Source organism: Schistocerca cancellata, chromosome 1, assembly GCF_023864275.1.
Source record: "Schistocerca cancellata isolate TAMUIC-IGC-003103 chromosome 1, iqSchCanc2.1, whole genome shotgun sequence".
NCBI classification, from domain to species: Eukaryota; Metazoa; Arthropoda; class Insecta; order Orthoptera; family Acrididae; genus Schistocerca; species Schistocerca cancellata.
The window spans coordinates 137,962,176-137,985,532 of NC_064626.1; the positions used below are offsets into that span (position 1 = coordinate 137,962,176).

The 23,357-nt window shown below is 42.4% G+C and overlaps 1 protein-coding gene across 1 annotated transcript in view; it reads right to left on the bottom strand.

The window, feature by feature from the left end:
• LOC126153198 (uncharacterized) overlaps positions 1-23,096 on the bottom strand; it is an 81,542-nt gene extending 58,446 nt beyond the window's left edge. Inside the window, exon 1 of the mRNA XM_049916058.1 lies at positions 22,994-23,096. Within this exon, the coding sequence (XP_049772015.1) occupies positions 22,994-23,059 (66 nt within the window). The 5' untranslated portion in view covers positions 23,060-23,096. The remainder of the gene's footprint in view (positions 1-22,993) is intronic.
• Between the last annotated feature and the right edge of the window lie 261 nt (positions 23,097-23,357).

Sequence of the window (23,357 nt, forward strand, 5' to 3'; positions counted from 1 at the left end):
CGTCCTAGCTCTCGCCCCAGTTGTACAGCCGACTTAGCCAGAGATGGATCACTGACAACTACGCTCTCATTTGCCGAGACGATAGTTAGCATAGCCTTCAGCTACGTCATTTGCTACGACCTAGCAAGGCGCCATAGCATTTGATATTGAGATTATAACATGTACAGTAACAAAAGCGATGTTCTACAATTGTGGATTAAAGTTAAGTATTGTACCAGTTACTCTTGTTTTGCTAGTCTTATTTCTCTGACCTGTTCCAGACCTCACACCAGCCTGCGTGAGCTTAATCGCGTGCCTTTCGGCTTCCTCCAAACTCCGTGAATTGGCTCCTGCCAATACACAACAAGAAGTATGAATAAATGCTACCTACAGTCTCACAGTTAACGATGATGTGCTTAATGGTTCTCAGCGCCTCAAATCGATTAATGTGTGATAAAGATCCAAAACTTAATTTATTGTACCTTATTCAGAACCTCACAAAATAGGTTTTCACATCAGTATAACCAAACATATATTGATTTTCTATCTAATTTTACTATATAGTTAAAGAATTGCCGTATCTGAGGAACGTGGTACCGTCAAGTGGGATTTATGCCAAGTGGACGGGTATAAGAGTCTGCTTCATCGTGCCACCACCTGCAGTCATTGACGTAAATTTGTAGTTGAGTAGTAAGGGCTGAACTGTGCCCGTTGTTTACCAAGTCCATGTATATTTGGCCTATAAGGTAATTACGTCACGCCAGTTGCGCATGAGCAAAAGCTCCTTAAAACGTGCACAACCAAAGGTGTGCTCGCGACCCCGATGCCAAGTTTCATCGAGCCTAGAGGAGAAATGTAGCCTAGCGTGGTAGATTCAGCGCCGTGTATTTCAGGTTACCGCATTAACATCATGTTTAACAGCATTCAAAGAAAAATAACTAACAAATCCGCAAGGTGTCAAAATTAGGGTGTTAACATGCACTTGCGCCCTTACACAACAGCCGCCAGTGGTCACGACTCTGCTTATGAACGAGAAAGGGAACAGATGGTCCGATGGACGGCCTTGAACAACAGCAGGCCTGTGTAGTTATCGGAGTTAGTCCGCGATCGCTGAGTCATGAGGGCAGTCCTGAGCTGTTCGCATGGAGTGCAGGCTGTTTATTTGTCCGCCAGTTCCCGGTGTCGTGCATGCAGGCTGGCACCCACACGGATGTTATGGAGTAACAGCTAAGGAGTACAGGCTCTCGGCGTGTCGATACCTCGGTGCCGTGCACTAAATACGATGGTCAGATTGACGGGGTGGAGCCAACAGCAATGAGTATAAGCTGTCCTCTTTTTCCCACCGTTGTGTGTGGAATAAGGCACCCGAGTATGTACTATTGCGCGTGCCACATACAGCTTAGTTGGATGCGAATGTGACGCAATCACAATAGCACGGTGCTCAGATGAGACTGCAAGAGGTCAATCATACGTGAGAGCGACGTTGTTTGGTTCGCCATTTTGGTCCTAACAGCGTTGTGGGTTTTCTTTTGTGGTTTCGTTATTTCCTGTTTCTGTCGTTCCTTTAGTTGTGTTAAGTGTTTCCTCTGTGTGCGAGGCAGTGTACTTGTTAAATTTAGTAAGTGAGTTCTTTCTTGTATGGTAAAAGTGATGAGTCTGTTTCGCAATGTTAGGCTTCATTCTCGTTCGACCCTGTTGTAAGTAGGCTGTTTAGGTTTTTATGTTGGTAACGCCACGTAGCGCTCTGTATGAAAATCACTGACTGTGCTGTATGCAATCTGTGGCTGGTTTGCATTTTTGGAATATTTGCTATTGTAGTGTTGGGCAGTTGGACGTGAACAGCGCGTAGCGTTGCTCTGTTGGAGGTGAGCCGCCAGCAGTGGTGGATGTGGGAAGAGAGATGGCAGAGGTTTGAGAGCGGACGATCTGGACGTGTGTCCGTCAGATAAAACGAAATTTGTAAGAGTGGATGTCATGAACTGATATATATATATAATGACTTTTGAACATTGTTTGTTCTCTATCAAAATCTTTCATTTGCTAACTATGCCTATCAGTAGTTAGTAGCTTCAGTAGTTAGAATCTTTTATTTAGCTGGCAGTATTGGCGCTCGCTGTATTGCAGTAGTTCGAGTAACGAAGATTTTTGTGAGGTAAGTGATTTATAAAAGGTATGGGTTATTGTTTTTCTTTTGTTTGTTTGTTATTCTTTTGTAGAGATTATTGAAAATCAGATTGTGTTGAGCTAAAAAAAAATTGTGTGTCAGTTTAGTGTTGATCAGAATAAGTAATGAGAGAAATGTCTGAGTAAGTTCAGTTCTGCTCAGCTGCTTGATAATCAAATAACGTAGAGGTTTTCCAGCACTGTCATTTATAAAATTTTTCTAAGGCGATGTTTCACTGTTTTTAGAAATTACTGTTAACCCTTCCACAGGCGCATTTTTTTGTAGCAACTCAGTGAAGATAATTTTTTGCTATCCTATTAGAAATGTGATCAACTGACTACATTTATTTTTGGATAATTTAATTTTTGTTATTTAGTACCAAGAACTTTGGTGGTACATATATCACCATGGAACCTTTGTGAGGAATTAAATCTCGTGGTAAATGGATTTCCCACTTCTTTCTTATGTGCTGTTGTGTGTTGCCATTACACGTAAAAAAATAATGAACAGTGTTTTCTGTTTTATTTTAGGTTATGAGCAGATACGGGTTGCAATAATATATACTGCACAAGCGAAGCAATGTATTCCGACAACAGTAGTGATCCCATGACAAACAAGAACTGATTGTTCAGCAGTTTTCGTACACCCGGTGCAGTATTATGTCAGGCATGGACAAATGTGGTAAAATCTATTCCCAAAAGCTTTCGGATACCCCTAGGTTGGTGGTAAGTATGCTTTTCAAGGACCACAAATGACAGATTAATTTTGTGTTAAGTATACTTCCCAAGCCCCTTTCATAAACTACATAGCTGGTAAGCATACGTCCCAGTAATCATTAAAACGACATTGTTTGGTGGGATATATACTTCCCACAGTCCTGAAAGCTATATTTCATAACAAACGGAACCTACAGCTGATGCAGCGGCTCCCACTAGATACCAGGAGCGTACAGAAGTGGTAACACACATTCCCTTAAACACTGTAAAAAAATATTTTTAGTGAGAAGTATATCCCCCACAGCTCGCGAAAGGGTTAAGTTTGTCTTGTCGTTTGTTTACGTATGTCAGTAGCCTTGTATTTTAAGTGGTACAAGGAATGACATGTTTTACTGAGATGTTAAACTCTGAAGCTTACCACCATTCCAGTACGATAAAAATATATTTGTTGTGCCCGTAACACTGAGGTCGATGATTCGATGTATGTTACTGATCTCAGGGGGCCACTGTGGGTTCTATGAACTCTCTAGAGCACCATTTGTACCTACTTTACATAAAGCGATATGTGTCGAGCTAATTGATGTACATGTCGTATATGTTCTTTTGTGCGGACTTTTTGCCTTAACATTTACTTTAAAGAATTTGCTGATTGTCTTCCATGAGTCACAAGGAAGAAGTATTACTGGTTGCGAAGTTGGTGTTGTTATAAATTTAAATATTTGGCATAACGTTCTTTCTTTTAATATTGGTCATTATCACTCAGTTTTATCATTATGCACTAATAGTATATGTATGCATGGGTTTTCTTATATGTAATTCTTACATAATGTGCATGAAAAATTACAGCCATATATTTTTCTACCAGTTTTAAGATCAAAGATTTATTGCCCTATGGCCAAATGCGAACAAATATATTTCGAGATCAAAATGTTGTGATCAGCCTGGCCCAAATCGCTCTTACAATGAAGTGTAATGTTCAAATTTTGTTACTGTTAATAAAATAACGAGGCATTGACATCCAGTAAAACCACGAGCACCTTCCACTGCCCAATTCCCACCCAGAAAATATAAAATTACGTATCTAATTATTTTTTATTTTTTTGGAGGTACATGCCTGCAGTCCTGGGATACATTAAAATCCTCTCGGCACAGTACTGCAGCACGCCACTAGAGAAATCCAAGAAACTGGCTTGGCTCCTTGGGAAATTAAAAGCATTGTGCTGTAATTCGCTTTCAGCATTTGAAGGAGAGAGACACTGAGTTGGTACAAGTGTACGGTAACAGCGGACCTTTACGTGACACAGTGATTAGGTGTCGCAGACGTTCCCGTAGTGGTCAAACAAGTTCGAATAAGGAAGAGGGAAGTGTCAGACCATCTCTCTGTGAGGAACCGGCAATCGCAAGACAAGCGGAGGCCCTGGTGATAGAAGACTGACGTATCACATTCAAGGCGACAGATGAAAAGACGAAAAATTACATTGATTAGAATGTTTCATGTCACCGAAATTCAAGAGAAATTCTATTACTCCTAATTTAGCCTATTAGTCAGCGCCTACAAGTTCATCACGTATTGTTTCTCCCCTACATGGGTGAGGAAAACCGTGCGTAACAGCTGCACGCCTCAGAGTGAGCACCTCTAGCTGAAGCTTTTCGGAGAAACTACGTCAGTCACCGGATATAGCGATGCTAATAACAAGGATCAGTTTGTCCTCGGTAGTACATACAAAGTAAATAAAATCTCTGACCAAATTAAAATCGGAATCACGTAGTTGCACCTCGAACACTTGTCTTAGCATGGCCGAAAGTGATACAGTACAATCGTCCGAATGCTGGTTCATTCCAGCCATTCGCGGGCTGCAGGAGCCCTTGATGCAGTCGTCGTTTTGTCTTCGAAGGTACCTCCCGCAATCAGAGTCCAAACGTCAGGGAACACCTTTATATATCGACCACGGCCTCCCATGTCGGAAATTTTCAGTGAAATGAAGCATTTTTCAATATTTTGTAGTTTTCGTTAACTGTGGCGTGGGAGCAAATGTACGCTTGGAGTTTGGACTTCCTAGCAGACAGAATTCAACACTTTATTCTTAACGGGACGAACTCGCAGGATGAAGAAAATAATTTCGTAAGTGCCTCAAACAGGTGTTAAAGTACAGTGTATATAAATGATGTAGAGGATGACGTCTGAATCTGCCCAAGTTGAATGAGGTGACTGAAGTGGAACGTCAAGGCACAACCATATCTCATCCAGGACCAGGCAAACCTCGTGTTCTTGCGGACACAGACCGTTGAGCATTGCGTAGGGTGATTATAAGAAATCAACGGAAGGAATCACTCTTGAGTTCTAAAATGATGCGAGCTGTCCAGATAGCGCAATAACTGGTCATGAAAAGTTTAAAAGAATGGGGTTCGCTGGTCGAGCAGCTCCTCGTAAGCCACACATTTCTGTTGTCGATGAAAAAGGACGCTTGATGTGGTGTAAAGAGCGATGCCCTGGACAACGGATGGCTGGAAACGAGTGATCTGAAATGATAAATCACACTCTACCTTATGGCAATTCGATGGAAGGACTGGCTTCATGTGTAGTGCGTACAGTGAAGTATGGAAGCCGTGTTAAGTTCTGTGTGTGTTTTTAGTCGTTAGAAAACGCCAAATTGGGAAGGACACGAACAAGTTTTACAGTAGTGTACTGCATACATTAAAGGAGTAGTTCGGAGACGATATCTGCTTGTATCAGCATGACAATGTACCCTGTCATAAAACAGCATTTCTGAGGCAATGGTTTGTCAACAACAATAATCCTGAAATGGACTGGCTTGCCCACATTCCCCGACCTGAACCCAATCTCCGGCTGAGCTATAGCGTAAACATCGCTCCAGGCATCCAACGTCATTACCTTCTCTGGTTTCGTCTCTTAAGAAAAAAAGGGGTTGCCATTTCTCCAAAAGACATCCAGACACTTCATTTAAAGTATCCGTACCAGAGATAAAACCATCGTGAAGACGAGAGGCCGGTATGTCCCATTTTAATATCGACTAATAGGTATTTGGAGATTTTTGATCTGATAATGTAACTTCGTCATGTTTATGACAGTCACATCATGATACATTGTCGTTCTGCTGTTACAAGTTCGATATTACTTTACTGCTCTCAATAGAGTCTGACAACTGTTCGATGACATTAACAATTTGCGGACAACGAACTTGAGTGAAGCATGCTCGCTGCTATCGACCTGGTATTCCAAGAGAACATTCCATGTGTGACATCTAGTTCGACATCCGTGAGTCATTTCTGTATGCGGTACACAGGTTTTCAGTTGCATGATATGTCGGGCTACGAGGACTTCTGCGTCACTTGGAACAATTCCTTGTTTCTTAAGCCGGGTTTCGGTCTTTGATAGAAACATTCTCAGTCAGACATGCTTGACCGATTAGGATATTGTAGCGTACCATGTATGAAGAGATGATAAATACACAGGGTGATTTTTTCCATCGTGTACGAACTGTAAGGATTGATTGATGAGAGGATACGGAATAAAAGAGCTCTAATGAACTTTTGTGTGGCAACGTGTGGTTTTCATGTTAGAGACCATTTATTCAATTACACTTCGTTACAGCGACTGCGGTCTAATACGAGCTGTACCATGCAGCCACAGTTACAATATGCATGGTTTCCTTCCGGAGGGTGGTACTGTTCCTCATTAGAGATGGGAGATCCGCTCTTGAACTGATACATAGAGTTGAATCTTTCAAAGGAGTGAACAATCAGTGATTCAGAAAAAAAGAACGGTAGCTCCAAACGTTTCCCACAGCAGAGAGAGAGAGAGAGAGAGAGAGAGAGAGAGAGAGAGAGACGGAGCATATCAGCAGCGCCACTGCTGGTCACAGCACAGTGCACGCCACACAACACAGCCAGCGCCAGCCTCTGCCCTGCTTCTACCTTGGCTGCCTGCATTGTGCAGTGCCCCATTGGATTTTGTGTTTCACATATGCTGTGCCGTCTCCGTGCGTCGTCTGCCGCGTGCAGTGTCTGGCGCAGCTTAACTTCGCATCGCACTCTGTCGGCGATCGTTTCAGTCGCACTTCCTGCCTTCTGGGCAGTTGATGCGAGCAACAGGACAGAGAGCCACCTAGCGGATAACATAGGAACTACTTGCAACAACCTGCTCGCAAGGGAACGGACGATTTGTCTCGGAGCGGGTGAGTTCACCGCTCCCCCCACCCTCGGAACTCGCTCGCTCAACGCTCACCACACCGTTCTCGACTCTAGTCAGAGCGTTGAGCAAAGCAACTCAGGTGTCACTCTGGTCTCTGCGGTCTTAGCTCACACAGTAATACAGCTCGCGGCTCGACCTGCTCGACTCAGTGCTTCTGCATCGGAGTTCGTCTCTACTGGATATTGTTCTTCGTAGTAATACCGCTATGTATATTACATTATTATGTTATGTATACATCATTTGTTTTTATTTTATTTTTATTTGTTTAAACTGATCAGATTAGGTTCCTGACGACTCCTCTTACTATAGGATTTTTATTATGGACACTCGAATTTACGCTTTAATTACGAGCGAACTGATAAACGTGTCGCAAAATGTGATACACCAATATTTTCCTTGTTTTATTCTGCGTGAGGCTATATGCAGCATTTTCGTTTTACAGTCAAATTTATATTTTTTTTTCTTGTTCTGGTGCGGATTTTGCGATTTTAGGCGTCTTCGGAAGGAAACGTTCACTTTAAAAATATATGGCTTGCGATGTATTTGTATGAGGTTAATGAAATTTTAATACATTATAGCCAAATATATTGTTAATGTAAATCTCAAGTTACAACATTTTCCGATCACCCAAAAAACCACGATAGTGCAAAATAAATCAGTAATCAAAAACTTTGTCATATCGTGGAAATTTCAATAAACAATACAAAATTCTCATTCATTATCTGTGTTACTTCAAAATAGGATCAAATAAGATCAAAATACAGGTATAGTACTGGAATAAACCAAGTTTAAAGGGCAATGTGCCTTCCATTTATTTTCTATTGTAAATGAGTGGTGAGTCATGAAAAAGAGCTAATTCATTTCAGGGAGTGAACAGTTCTGATCCGATCTCTGAAAAGAACAGTTTTGCCCATCTCTATTCCTCATACGTCATGCCCTAGCGCCCTCTCCTGCCATAGTAGTTGGTAATGTCGTGTCCGATTTATGTCTCTTGCTGACTCACCTTGTAGTCACACAGCGTTCTACGCAATGGTTCCATATTCGAATCGAGAGTTTGCTGACATGCTGTCTACTTATGGAAACGCAAAAGGCAATGGGCGGTGGGCAGCAAGGTTGTGTCAGGAGTCCCATCCCCGCAGGCAACAATCACAGCATTCAATGTTTGCAACAGTGTTTCGCCTTTTGTCTGAGACAGGATCGTTCCAGGAAGCAGGAAGTCATGAGGGATATACCCGAAATGTTCGGACACCAGACTTGGAGGAAAATGTGATCAACACTGTGGACGGCGACCGCCATGTCAGCACCAGGCAGTTGACTCGCCAGTACAGGCAAGCCAGACGACCGTGTGGAACATTCTCCGTGACAACTGTTACTATCCTTATCGCTTACAGCGTGTTCAGAGCTTACTAGAGACAGGCTTTCCTCATCGGGAGCAATTTTGTCACCGGTTTCTTCACCAGGCAACCACAATTCGAGTGAAACAGAAGTAATATCCGGCGTTCCCCAAGGAAGTGTTATAGGCCCTCTATTGTTCCTGATCTATATTAACGACAGAGGAGACAATCTGAGTAGCCGTCTTAGATTGTTTGCAGAAGAGCTGTCATTTACCGTCTTGTAAAGTCATCAGATGATCAAAACGACTTGCAACATGATTTATGTAAGATATCTGTATGGTGCGAAAAGTGGCAGTTCACCCTGAATAAAGAAAAGTGTGAAGTTATTCACATGAGTACTAAAAAAAAAAAAAAAAAATCAGCTAAATTTCGATTACGCGATAAGTCACACAAATCTGAAGGCTGTAAATTCAGCTAAATACTTAGGGATTAAAATTACAAATAACCTAAATTGTAACGATCACATAGATAATACTGTGGGTAGAGCAAACCAAAGACTGCGATTCATTGGCAGAATACTTAGAAGGTGCAACAGGTCTACTAAAGAGACTGCTTACACCACGCTTGTTCGCCCTATTCGGGAGTATTACTGTGCGGTGTGGGATCCGCATCAGGTGGGACTGACGGATGACATCGAAAAAGTACAAAGAAGGGCAGCTCGTTTTGTATTATCGCGAAATAGGGGAGATCGTGTAACACACATGATACAATTGAAGTGGCAATCATTAAAACAAAGGCGTTTTTCGATGCGACGGGATCTTTTCATGAAATTTCAGTCACCAGTTTTCTCCTCCGATTGCGAAAACATTCTGTTGACACCCACGTACATACGGAGAAATGATCATCACGATAAAATAAGAGAAATCAAGGCTCGCACAGAAAAAATTAAGCGCTCGTTTTTCCCGCGTGCCGTTCGAGAGTGGAACGGTAAAGAGACAGCATGAAGGTGGTTCATTGAACCCTCTGCCAGGCACTTTATTGTGAATAGCAATCTCGTAGATGTAGATTCCGCGATTTCTGTCATCCATCCTACTGACAGATGAGGCCACCTTTACGTATCATAAGCTTTCATAACGGTAAACTGTGGGACTGTGTGCAGAACCCCCATGGTGTGGTGACTGCGAATCATCATCATCGGTGCAGCCGGAATGTGTGGGCCGGAATAATTGGCGACCGCATTTTTGGACCAGTCGTCCTTCAACGTCTCGTAACAGGCCGGAACTAACGGCGTTTCTTGCGGGTGACTTTGCCTCCCCTTGCTGAAAAACGTGTCATTGTTAATTCGAAGGGCTGTGTGGCTGCTACATAATGGTCCTTCAGACCACTTCGCCGGTAACGTCCGGACACATCTCAGTCGTGTCCTTCCTGGTCAATGGATCGGACGAGGTGGGCACAGTTGCATGGGCTGTTCGTTCACCGGATCTCAACTCGTGTGATTTCTGGTTATGGGGCCATTACAAAAGTATCGTGTATGCAGATCCCATTCCAGATGTGGAGACACTGGAGAAGGGTATCCGTGCTGCCTCTGACACTGTTCGGCTGCAGCCTGACCTATGCGAAAGTGTGAGACAGAACATACTACGGCGCGTACACGCAGGCAAGCGTCGAGGCAAAAAGAAACCAATTTCAACATTTTCTGTAAGTGTGGCTGCCTGCTACAGCTCGTATAAGACCGCAGTCTCTAGCAGGGAAACCATGCATTTCCGGACATGAGTTCATTAGACCTTTCCTATTCTTCATCCTCTGATCAATCAATTCCTAGAGTTTGTGCACGATGGAAAATATCACCTTGTTTAATTAAATGAAAAAGTAGCTATCTTAGCTTGACTGGTAATACTTCAGTTTATGACCACTGAAGAAAACTTAGTGTAAAAACTTACTGTCGCCCTGCCGTACATTACCTTTATAGCTACCTTTGCTGAGATGCGTGTTTCCTTAACAGATGTCGCACTCCGCGTCAGTATTAGTACACTGTGCTAAATAAGATACTTAAAAGAATATTACACAAGAATTAAACATGAGTTAGAGCTTATATAATGAACTGGGTTACTACGAATAAGATACGAACACGCTGATGCAGAAAGTACTCATTTTTACTCCTGATTATTATTTCTTCTCAAAATAACAATTTACATCCGCCTGTGCCACTTGTTCTTATAATACGTTATTATATTCAGTATGACAATAGTACTAAGTGAGCTAGTCGAGCAATGGCGTCTACTTGCGTCCGGTTTGCTCAATGGTTGACGAGACAAGAAGTGCAGATTAACATGAAAAAAAAGGCAAAATTTGCCCAAAACATATGAATTCCATCAGAGTGTCTCTTTGTAAGCGTTTACTGTCTCTGGTAATACCTACAGTTCAAATGGTTCAAATGGCTCTGAGCACTATGGGACTTAACAGTCCCCTACAACTTCGAACTACTTAAACCTAACTAACCTAAGGATATCAGACATATCCATGCCCGAGGTAGGATTCGAACCTGCGACCGTAGCAGTAGCGCGGTTCCCGACTGAAGCGCGTAGAAACGCTCGGCCACGCCGGCCTGCAATACCTACAGTATTCATTGTAAATATTGGGTGTATTTAATCAAAACATTATACGTTCTTTGTGGCGAGTGGACATACAAGTATGTGTGGAATAGTTTGTACAAACCTGACCATGGTTCCTAAACGAAAACGTAAAAGCTATCTAAAGAAATTGCATACACATATCCTTTTTACAAACAACCGATTTCGACAGACTGAGCTATCATCTTCAGATCTTTTTTTCTTAATTTATGACAAATCTATATTACGTGCTACATTTTATTTATATGAAAACTTGGCGTGAGGTCTAAATCAAAATGAACACGTTATAAGATAAATTTGTGAAGACCTGATGATGACAGCAAAGTCTGTTGAAACCGGGCTTTTGTAGAAAAAAAAAAACTTGGCTTTAGAAAGTTTTAGCAAGTAAAAGAATCGCTCCATCTTATTTCTCAGCGTGAGGGAAATCATTCAAACGAAAACGGGCCTCTTTTTCAGTTTTGAATTCAAATGAAAAGGTTGCTGTGAAACGATAATATTTAATACCGTTGGCTTCACTTATTGAGTTTGTAAGAATCATACTTCCCAACAATGGTTAGACCCAGCCAAGCTCGTAATAATAGCTGAATTCACTTTCATACTCGAGTTTGCCTTTGTTGTGTTGTTTTTCGAAATTAAATGACTTTCAAGTAACAGCATAGCGTGCCCTAAGATGCTATTGGTTAAAAATGACGGTACTGATTTTTTCACTAATTTCGTATATGATTAAATGCTCAAAATGGTTCAAATGGCTCTGAGTAATATGGGACTTAACACCTGAGGTCGTCAGGCCCCTGGAAATTAGAACTACTTTAACCTAACTAACCTAAGGACATCACACACATCCATGCCCAAGGCAGGATTCGAACCTGCGACCGTAGCGGTCGCACGGTTCCAGACTGAAGCGCCTAGAACCGCACGGCCACAGTGGCCGGCATTACATGCTCCCTTCGCGAATAATTACACATTGTCGCCCTACAGTTCGACGGAAAACTTCGAACCCCTTATTTTATATATATATAGAAAACTATCAGTATTCAGTTGGTGCTGCTATTGCATAAGACCTTTCGACACGAACCCTGAACAGCGACTGGAAAACTCCTGACGCAAAAGGGGCGCGCACCTCCGAATGTTCCAGAGAACCAGCGACATGTGGGAGTACGATTGACTACGTCATACCATCATTAACAGTTGTACCCCTAACAGTACTAAAGAATACCCTGCTTGTATTCCTTTGCCAAATCCCTTCTGTATTCAAAACCTCACTTAAAAAGACAACAGACAGTACGGCATACTGGTGGTTTCGAAACAGAACAACAACAACTAACACCCACTGGGATTCGAAGCAATGCCTACCATGATCGACGTGTCCTATTCATAGACAGGTAGTACAAGGATATGTATCTTGACGAAAACATTACCTTATGAGTTTTCGGCGAAGTCATGAATTTCTCTGTAGACTTAGAGAAATTACTGCCTCTGTATCTGATTCAATAGTCGGATCAGTGTCAAGAAATTTTCTTCAGTCGTAACAGGCTTGTTTTGAAGTCTCCCGCTATCTCTCACGAGTACAACGTTGATTACGCCAATCTTGACGAGATTTCTCGACTTTGTTTTTCGTGGAGGGCTCTTCAACAAAAGCGATAACTGATACGTTCTAATCACTGCAAATGTATCTGTCTGAATAAGAACTTATCATAAGTAAGAACTGTCTATCCGAACAAGAGATTATAATAAATGACGGCAAATTTTCTTGTAGCGCTTGATAACACGTAACCGAAAACTTGTCGATGAGAGAACTGCTACGCGGACCTAGAGTTTCATGGCAATCCTCGGATGCTCTCTTGAATTATGGGGCCGGCAGTGGGGCTCAAACACGTGATCTGGGAAGAGGTTTCGATAGGTAAAATTAATGAGGCGCCGTATCAATCTCCAAATAACAAAAACTGCCGATATTTAGAAGTTATGAGGCATTTGGGCCAGTGCCGAAATGCAGGAGATTTAGCTAAATCTGTTGAACTTACAACACAAACATCTTGTGGCTCCTGTACCGCAGCTTGTTTTGAATAGTAGTGCTACTGACAACATGACTCGTGAATATGATGTTATTTATACATATTTGACGATGCTTGTGCTGATTTTGCATTTAACATTTGACAGTGCCACTATGGCTGCAGAACATCAGGACTTTGTTTTTATAAAACAGGACTGCCTCTTCGTACTTAAAGCGCACAAACGCATATATATGTCATTAGTGCTAGTTATGGTCTATTTATTGTTTTTAAGCTGTAGACAATCTGCGAGTGTATTTATGTTTTTTTCCCATTTTTTACTGCAGATCTAATGATGGCCATTATAGACCGAAACCGGTAATCTGTTAACAAAAAGTTTGTGACCATAGACGTAAATTAATGGAAACTTATTGTATATACGGATCACTGTTTTATTCGCGACAATGTCGCAGCTTGTGAATCAGGGTTTCTGATGTGCACAAATAGCAATAGCAAAACAGTTTCCATCGCAACTACTGTACTATTTTTTCACATCAACATACTTCAGAAACAGTTGCTGAAAAAGATGACCATAATCTAAATGATAAGATCGGTTTTTGCGGTGAGCGGAAACGTGTGGGGGGAAATGCTGACGTACTCGCCGCTCGGCACTACCAACAGAAACTGCAACTTTTAACGTCACCACGCAATTTTGACAACACAACTGGTAGGTCGCTGGCGTTTGTAGAAATGAAAAAAACAGGGAATGACGTGTTGTAGACAAATCCAATAGGCGACGAAACCGAACGATGGACCTATCGGACACCTATTATTATGCTATTACCATTGTTAGCGAAGTTGTCATCGCCAAGAGTGGGCGTGCCTCGTTTCCAAAAAATGTTCAATTGTGTGTGAAATCTTATGGGACTTAACTGCTAAGGTCATCAGTCCCTAAGCTTACACACTCCTTAACCTAAATTATCCCAAGGACAAACACACACACCCATGCCCGAGGGAGGACTCGAACCTCCGCCGGGATCAGCCGCACAGTCCTCGTTTCCCCTTCAATTCTTGCTCTAAGGGGGATAAGCAAACAGCTAGCTGCTTGATGTACAGGATATCTAATAATAAATCAATACTTAAATATATAAATCTAAAACTGACAGTACATTTACAATGTGCAGCCTATATTTTTAAAGGCCGGTGCAGCGATACTCTTTCGTCAATATGTCGATATATGGGTACACTTATTATAGACTATATGATCAAAAGTATCCGGACACCTTGCTGAAAATGACTTTCACGTTCGCAGCGCCCTTCATCGGTAATGCTGGAACTTAGTATGGTGTTGGCCCACCCTTAGCCTTGATGACAGCTTCCAATCTCGCAGGCATACATTCGATCAGGTGCTGGAAGGTTTCTTGGGGGGGACGAAAGCCCATTATTCAAGGAGTGCTGCACTGAGGAGGGGTATCGATGTCGGTCGGTGAGGCCTGGCACGAAGCCGGCATTCCAGAACATCCCAAAGGTGTTCTATAGGATTCAGGTTAGGACTCTGGGCAGGCCAGTCCATTACAGGGATATTATTGTCGTGTAACCACTCCAACACAGGCCGTGCGTTATGAACAGGTGCTCGATCGTGTTCAAAGATGCAATCGTCATCCCTGAATTGATCGTCAACAGTGGGAAGCAAGAAGCTGCTTAAGACATCAATGTAGACCTGTGCTGTGATAGCGCCAGCAAAACAACAAGGGGTGCAAGCCCCTTCCATGTTTAATGCGACCACAACACCACCGCCTCCGAATTTTACTGTTGGCGCTACACACGCTGGCAGATGACGTTCACCGGGCCTTCGCCTTACCCACACCCTGTCATCGGATCGCCACATTGTGTACCGTGACTCGTCACTGCACTGTTCCATCGTCCAATGTTTACGTTCCTTACAAAAAAAAAAAAAAAAAGTTCAAATGTGTGTGAAACCTTATGGGACTTAACAGCTAAGGTCATCATTCCCTAAGCTTACACACTAGTTAACTTAAATTATCCTAAGGACAAACACACTCACCCATGCCCGAGGGAGGACTCGACCGCTCCTTACACAAAGAGAGGCGTCGTTTGTCATTTACCGGCGTGATGTGTGGCTTATGAGCAGCCGCTCGACCATGAAATCCAAGTTTTGTCTCCTCCCACCTACCTATCATAGTACTTGCAGTGGATCCTGATGCAGTTTGGAATTCCTGTGTGACGATCTGGATCGATGTCTGTCTATTAGACACTAAAACCCTCTTCAACTGTCGGCTGTCGGTATCAGTCAACAGCCGATGTCGGCCTGTACGCTTTCGTGCTCTACGTGTCCCTTCACGTTTCCACCTCACTATCACATCGGACACAGTGGACCTAGGGATGTTAAGGAGTGTGGAAATCTCGCGTACAGACGTATGACACAAGTGACACGCAATCACCTGACCACGTTCGAAGTCCGTGAATTCCGCGAAGCGCCCCATTCGGCTCTCTCACGAAGTGTAATGACTACTGACGTCGCTGATATGGAGTGCCTGGCAGTAGATGGCAGCACAATGCACCTAATATGAAAAACATATGTTTTGGGGCTGTCCAGATGCTTCTGATCCCATACTGTATATATTGAGGGCTGATGGTATTTTTTTAAATATCGATGTATTGGTCTCCTGATATTTTTAAAAATATCAACAGTCCTAATACATACCACCACCACCATCACAATACTGGCGTCTGCGCCTCTCTTGTGGTCAATTCCGCATTACTTAGAGGTGTCCGGACACTTTTGGTCAGATAGTGTACATTGTTGTTGTTGTGGTCTTCAGTCCTGAGACTGGTTTGATGCAGCTCTCCATGCTGCTCTATCCTTGCAAGCTTCTTCATCTCCCAGTACCTACTGCAACCTACATCCTTCTGAATCTGTTTAGTGTACTCATCGTTTTGCCTCCCTCTACGGTTTTTACCCTCCATGCTGCCCTCCAGTACTAAATTGGTGATCCCTTGATGCCTCAGAACATGTCCTACCAACCGATCCCTTCTTCTAGTCAAGTCGTGCCACAAACTCCTCTTCTCCCCAATTCTATTCAATACCTCCTCATTAGTTATGTGATCTGCCCATCTAATCTTCAGCATTCTTCTGTAGCACCACATTTCGAAAGCTTCTATTCTCTTCTTGTCTAAACTATTTATCGTACACGTTTCATTTCCATACATGGCTACACTCCATACAAATACTTTCAGAAACGACTTCCTAACACTTAAATCAATACTCGATGTTAACAAATATCTCTTCTTCAGAAACGCTTTCCTTGCCATTGTCAGTCTACATTTTATATCCTCTCTACTTCGACCATCATCAGTTATCTTGCTCCCCAAATAGCAAAACTCCTTTACTACTTTAAGTGTCTCATTTCCTAATCTAATTTCTTCAGCATCACCCGACTTAATTCGACTACATTCCATTATCCTTGTTTTGCTTTTGTTGATGTTCATCTTATATCCTCCTTTCAAGACACTGTCTATTCCATTCAACTGCTCTTCCAAGTCATTTGCTGTTTCTGACAGAATTAAAATGTCATCGCCGAACCTCAGAGTTTTAATTTCTTCTTCATGGATTTTAATACCTACTCCGAATTTTTCTTTTGTTTCCTTTACTGCTTGCTCAATATACAGATTGAATAGCATCGGGGAGAGGCTACAACCCTGTCACACTCCCTTCCCAACCACTGCTTCCCTTTCATGTCCCTCGACTCGTATAACCGCCATCTGGTTTCTGTACAAATTGTAAATAGCCTTTCGCTCCCTGTATTTTACCCCTGCCACCCTCAGAATTTGAAAGAGAGTATTCCAGTCAACGTTGTCAAAAGCTTTCTCTAAGTCTACAAATGCTAGAAACGTAGGTCTGCCTTTCCATAACCTTTCTTCTAAGATAAGTCGTAGGCTCAGTATTGCCTCACGTGTTCCAAACTGATCTTCCCCGAGGTCGGCTTCTACCAGTTTTTCCATTCGTCTGTGAAGAATTCGCGTTAGTATTTTGCAGCTAAGACTTATTAAACTGATAGTTCGGTAATTTTCACATCTGTCAACATCTGCTTTCTTTGGGATTGGAATTATTATATTCTTCTTGAAGTCTGAGGGAATTTCGCCTGTCTCATACATCTTGCTCACCAGGTGGTAGAGTTTTGTCGGGACTGGCTCTCCCAAGGCTGTCAGTAGTTCTAATGGAATGTTGTCCACTCCCGGGGCCTTGTTTCGACTGAGGTCTTTCAGTGCTCTGTCAAACTCTTCACGCAGTATCGTATCTCCCATTTCATATTCATAGAGATAAGCCTCTACATCCTAACATTTGTCCTCTAGCCATCCCTGCTTAGCCATTTTGCACTTCCTGTCGATCTCATTTTTGAGATGTTTGTATTCCTTTTTGCCTGCTTCACTTACTGCATTTTTGTATTTTCTCCTTTCGTCAATTAAATTCAGTATCTCTTCTGTTACCCAAGGATTTCTACTAGCCCTCGTCTTTTTACCTATTTGATCCTCTGCTGCCTTCACTTTTTCACTCCTCAAAGCTACCCATTCTTCTTCTACTGTATTTCTTTCCCCCATTCCTGTCAATTGTTCCGTGAAACTCTGTACAACCTCTGGTTCTTTCAGTTTATCCAGGTCCCATCTCCTTAAATTCCCACCTTTTTGCAGTTTTTTCAGCTTTAATCTACAGTTCATAACCAATTGATTGTGGTCAGAGTCCGCATCTGCCCCTGGAAATGTCTTACAATTTAAAACCTGGTTCCTAAATCTCTGTCTTACCAGTATATAATCAATCTGATACCTTTTAGTATCTCCAGGGTTCTTCCATGTATACAACCTTCTTTCATGATTCATGAACCAAGTGTTAGCTATGATTAAGTTATGCTCAGTGCAAAATTCTACCAGACGGCATCCTCTTTCATTTCTTAGCCCCAATCCGTATTCACCTACTACGTTTCCTTCTCTTCCTTTTCCTACTGTCGAATTCCAGTCACCCATGACTATTAAATTTTCGTCTCCCTTCACTACCTGAATAATGTCTTTTATCTCATCGTACATTTCTTCAATTTCATCATCTGCAGAGCTAGTTGGCATATAAACTTGTACTACTGTAGTAGGCGTGGGCTTCGTGCCTATCTTGGCCACAACAATGCGTTCACTATGCTGTTTGTAGTAGCTTACCCGCACTCCTATTTTTTTATTCATTATTAAACCTACTCCTGCATTACCCCAATTTGATTTTGTATTTATAACCCTGTATTCACCTGACCAAAAGTCTGTTCCTCCTGCCACCGAACTTCACTAATTCCCACTATATGTAACTTTAACCTATCCATTTCCCTTTTTAAATTTTCTAACCTACCTGCCCGATTAAGGGATATGACATTCCACGCTCCTATCCGTAGAACGCACGTTTTCTTTCTCCTGATGACGACGTCCTCTTGAGTAGTCCCCGCCTGGAGATCCGAATGAGGGACTATTTTATCTCTGGAATATTTTACCCAAGAGGACACCGTCATCATTTAATCATACAGTAAAGCTGCATGCCCTCGGGAAAAATTACGGCTGTAGTTTCCCCTTGCTTTCAGCAGTTCGCAGTACCGGCACAGCAAGGCTGTTTTGGTTAGTGTTACAAGGCCAGATCAGCCGGTCATCCAGAATATGCATTTTTTGAGTATTTAGGTAGAAGGGATCCGTCGTCCACGTCGCCCCGTTACAGAGTCACGGCGTTTCGTTTGATTTCTTACCCCTCCCCCCCCCTCTCCCTCCCGTATTTTGCATATGTATTGCACTGAAAATAAATGGATAGTACTGCGAATGTGGATGGTATGCTCTGTGAATCCTGTTTGGAAACCGTCTCGATCCTCTCACCCTAGGTAAGTGCTGTTGACAACAGTAATGCCCACTTTGTTCTTCGACCTCTAGCTTGTTTACAGTACCTTTCGGTCTGTCTCGTGTCTGCTTTTCCCACTGCGTTAGTTGTACGTTCACAGTGGTACATAGCAGTACGGCTGAGCTTACTGTTGAGCAGCTGGTCGCTATGCACCTGACGTATGGATTCACTGAGTACAGCCGGCCAGGGTAGCCGAGCGGTTCTAGGCGCTACAGTCTGGAACCGCGCGACCGCTACGGTTGCCTCGGGCATGAATGTGTGTGATGTCCTTAGGTTAGTTAGGTTTAAGTAGTTCTAAGTTCTAGGGGGCTGATGACCTCAGCAGTTAAGTCCCATAGTACTCAGAGCCATTTGAACCATTTGAACCACTGAGTACAGCGGAAGGGCGTGAAAACGAAACTTATTAGGGGAAGCCACGACACTGCGGTCACAGATGTACTTCAAACATTGTGCACCTTTAGTAGTCCATTAAAACTAGATAATGTGCAAGCATAAGGTGCACTACTCTGAGAATTCCGAGAAAATCGCAAGAGAAGTTTTACACGTTTGTTATGTAACTGATGTACCTGTACGTAGGTGTCGGACGTTAGAGTTCGTGGTGCTTAAGTAGATGGCACGGTAGCTTACTCCTCTGTAATAAAATAACTGAGTAAAGGAATCGACGATCAACTTGAATGGCTGCCACGTGAGCTTCGCCCAGACCAAAGGCAACGAAGAATACCCCCCCCCCCCCAAAAAAAAAGTATTTTGTCTTGACTGGTCGCATTATTTAATTTACATGACACTGTCCGCCCCCGGTAGCTGAGTGGCCCTCCAGGAGGGTGAAGTGGCACCCCTGCCGCTTGTGCGGACTTTCCGGTACCTGGGCATTACCTTTACCCCCACGGTCACACGCACAACGGCAACGAATTTCCGTCGCCTGTTACACGTCATCCGCAACGACGTCCGCCAGAACCTCTTGCGCCCCCAGGACACACTTCAACGGGTTCAGTTTCTTAATCTTTATGTTGCATCAAAACTGGTACACATCGCGCAAGTTCTCCCTCTGCCATCTACAATTCGGCGCAAGCGTATTTTATGGTTCGTGGTTCCAGTCTTGCAGGCTATTACGTTTTTATCCCTTCTTTGAAAGAGCTATAAATGTTAAAAAAAGTGGTCAGCGCGACGGAATGTCTATTCTAAGGGCCCGGGTTCGATTCCTGGCTGGCTCGGAGATTTTGTCCGCTCAGCGACTGGGTGTTGTGTTGTCCTAATCATCATCATTTCATCCCCATCGACGCGAAAGTCGCCGAAGTGGCGTCAAATCGAAAGACTTGCACCCGGCGAACGGTCTACCCGTCGGGAGGCCCTAGTCACACTTTTTTTTTTTACATATTTGAAAGGTAATATAATTTTTAAAAAAACCACATGTATTTGCATGACGTTTTAGTGAGTATCATGTTATTTGATTACTTACTACTTTTAATTAAATTTAATTATTAGAAGAAACGTATTTTGGAGACAAGTGAATGAAGCAATGCATAAAATTTTCCTGAAAATGTATGCGTGTCGTGATTTGCGAAATCTCTTATGCATGCAGTCTGGTAAGGTACCCGGAACTACTTTGCAGCCGGCCGCTGTGGAAGAACGGTTCTAAGCGCTTCAGTCCGGAAGCGCGCTGCTGCTACGGTCGGAGGTTCGAATCCTGCCTCGGGCATGGATGTGTGTGATGTCCTTAGGTTAGTTAGGTTTAACTAGTTCTAAATCTACGGGACTGATGACCTCAGATGTTAAGTCCCAGAGCGCTCAGAGCCATTTGAACCATTTGAATTACTTTGCACCACAATGCTTCGAGCTACAGACACAGAGGCCCCATTTGGCAGTTAACCTGCGTAGCAATGGGACGTTGCGAATGTAGTAAGAACGAATAGTGTAAGTTCAAATTTTTTGAATGTAATAGAATTTACCCTTGTGCTACAAAAGCGAAGATTTGAGCGGGAGTCGGGAGTGGAACCGTCGCGTCATACACACGTTCGTCTTACGAAGCTCGAACGGTAACCACTTCTTATTTTATTTTTTTTTAAATCTCATTTTTTTTTCGTTGCGGCTCGTTGGATTTGTTTGGGGTGGACATCCCTTGACATCTATTCAATTACATCGTTGATTCGTTCACTCAGTTTTTTAATACAGAGGACAGCTAATCGTCTGATGGAACACGCTGAGCTACCGTACCGGCTAGCTCTTCACCATCAACTCTAAACGTCCGGCTCCCAAGCACAGATACATCAGTTACATAATAGACACGTGAAACTTCTTTTGTGATTTTCTCGGAATTGCCAGAGTAGTGCATCTCACTATATACACATAATGTTGCTTTAATTTAATGAGCTACTAAAATGAAGTAAATTCTTGATCCTAACGTCATGGCTCCCCCTCGTTAGCTGTGCTATTCTCGCAGTGATGGTGACCACATCGCAATGCTTTTTCGTCTTTGCACTACTCTGTGTTGCGTGTTGTATGTTTTGCTGATATCGTATTACAACAATTTGCACTGTTGTGTAGATATTTGCACAGAAACAAAGGTAACTGTGGTAGCAAATTATGGGTGTGTGTGTTTGTCCTTAGGATAATTTAGGTTAAATAGTGTGTAAGCTTAAGTCCCATAAGATTTCACACACATTTGAACATTTTGGTAGCAAATTGAATGAATACGTTATTACCCTGTAACAAGTACTGGGGACCACAGGTCATTTATATCAAAATACTAAGAAAATATCCCAAAACAGACTACGGAATATTGTCTGTCCAGTACGCTATCGCGTACCAAAACTACTTTTACAACGCGCTGCCACTTTTCGGTTCTTGCTGACCTCTGAGGTAGCGCTTTGCCTGATACACCAGACAATTTGATGTTATTAAGAGACATTGTTCAGGACAAACAATACACCAATTTCATTACGTAAAATTCTTTTATGCGCTGTAATTAGTTGTAGTAAAAAGCGAAGCTTGAACACCGGCAGTAACTGCAGACCAGTAATAGAAGATTTACCGTACAATACAGCGGTTTTTATTCCTTGTGGGTATAGTAGCTTTGTCCATACCATTCTAGATAGGGTTTGCAATCAAAAAGATATATCCTACAGCCCAGCGTGACTCGGAAACTAGCTTCCATTTATTGCCTTTCTCTGGTGATCAGATCTACAGTTTGGGATACAGATAATGAGAGAGTCTGCCCTTTAGGTGTGGGAGCTGAATTCTTTAAGAAGACTAGAATCGCTAATCTGAGACCCAAGCCGATAATATGAGAACTTTCTTGTGTCTGAATTTAAAGTAATATCAAGAGCAGTTATAGCATACAAAAAATATTGAATGTCTTGAAAACATTCCGTTTATATATATCTTCCGTTTTCTTTGTCACTCTCTCCATATGTTGATGGTAAAAATATCGATCACAAAATACTAGAATGAGGGAAACGTTTGTTTGCAGGCAACTGACAGCAGCATGTACGATATACGAGCTATAAATTTATTATGAACTTTGACTGGATTTTATTTCATTCCGATTTTCTGTTAGTCGGGGAATTAAAACCTCAAGACAGGAAATCAGATTACACGAACCCGATAAGCTCACTTGCTTATGTTAAAGGAACACTAGGATTACAAGTGTGTAATTACAATGAGACTATTTCTCCAGATACTCAGACTTAACAGCACTTTGCAGAAATGTCTCAGAATGATCGACGTGAACTTGACGTAACCCACCTAGTGAAGTTTATCAACAAATTTGTATTTTTAACTGTAATATGTCAATGGCCTTGGGCCGCACTGGCAAATTGGATGCAGCAGTCAGCAACTCACAGAACTATGAAACTCATTCGAGCATATTGACTTACAATAAAATACGTAGATTGTACACTGAACAATTTTAGGCATAAAAAGGACCAGTTTTATGTGCACAGAAACAGAGAATTCTTACTTAGCGTTCTCAAGAAAGAGACCTTAACCCAAGTGCTAAAAATATAGACATGCAATGAAATCACAAAGATATTACTTACCAGAAATAGAGAGAATGCAAGCAACAAACTATGCATGCTGCTGCAGCGTGTTCGAGCTACGCGCATGTGACGGTATGTTTGTGACAGTACGTTAGTGATGAGAGAGAATGATATCTAATCACTCGGTGGAAAAATTTGCCTGTTTTCTTTTAAAGTAACTGACGAATCGAATAACTACGCACTTACTTTTGCGCAACACTTCTCCTGAACGATGGTCATCTTTCTGATAAAAGAATATCAGATTTTTATTCCAGTACGAATACGATGTAATTAAAGATATCGTTCCATAATTGGCTTGAAGTGTGAAGTCTTCATTGTGACGGCCACTTATAAGACTGACAGAACTGTGGAAAAATGCATCAGA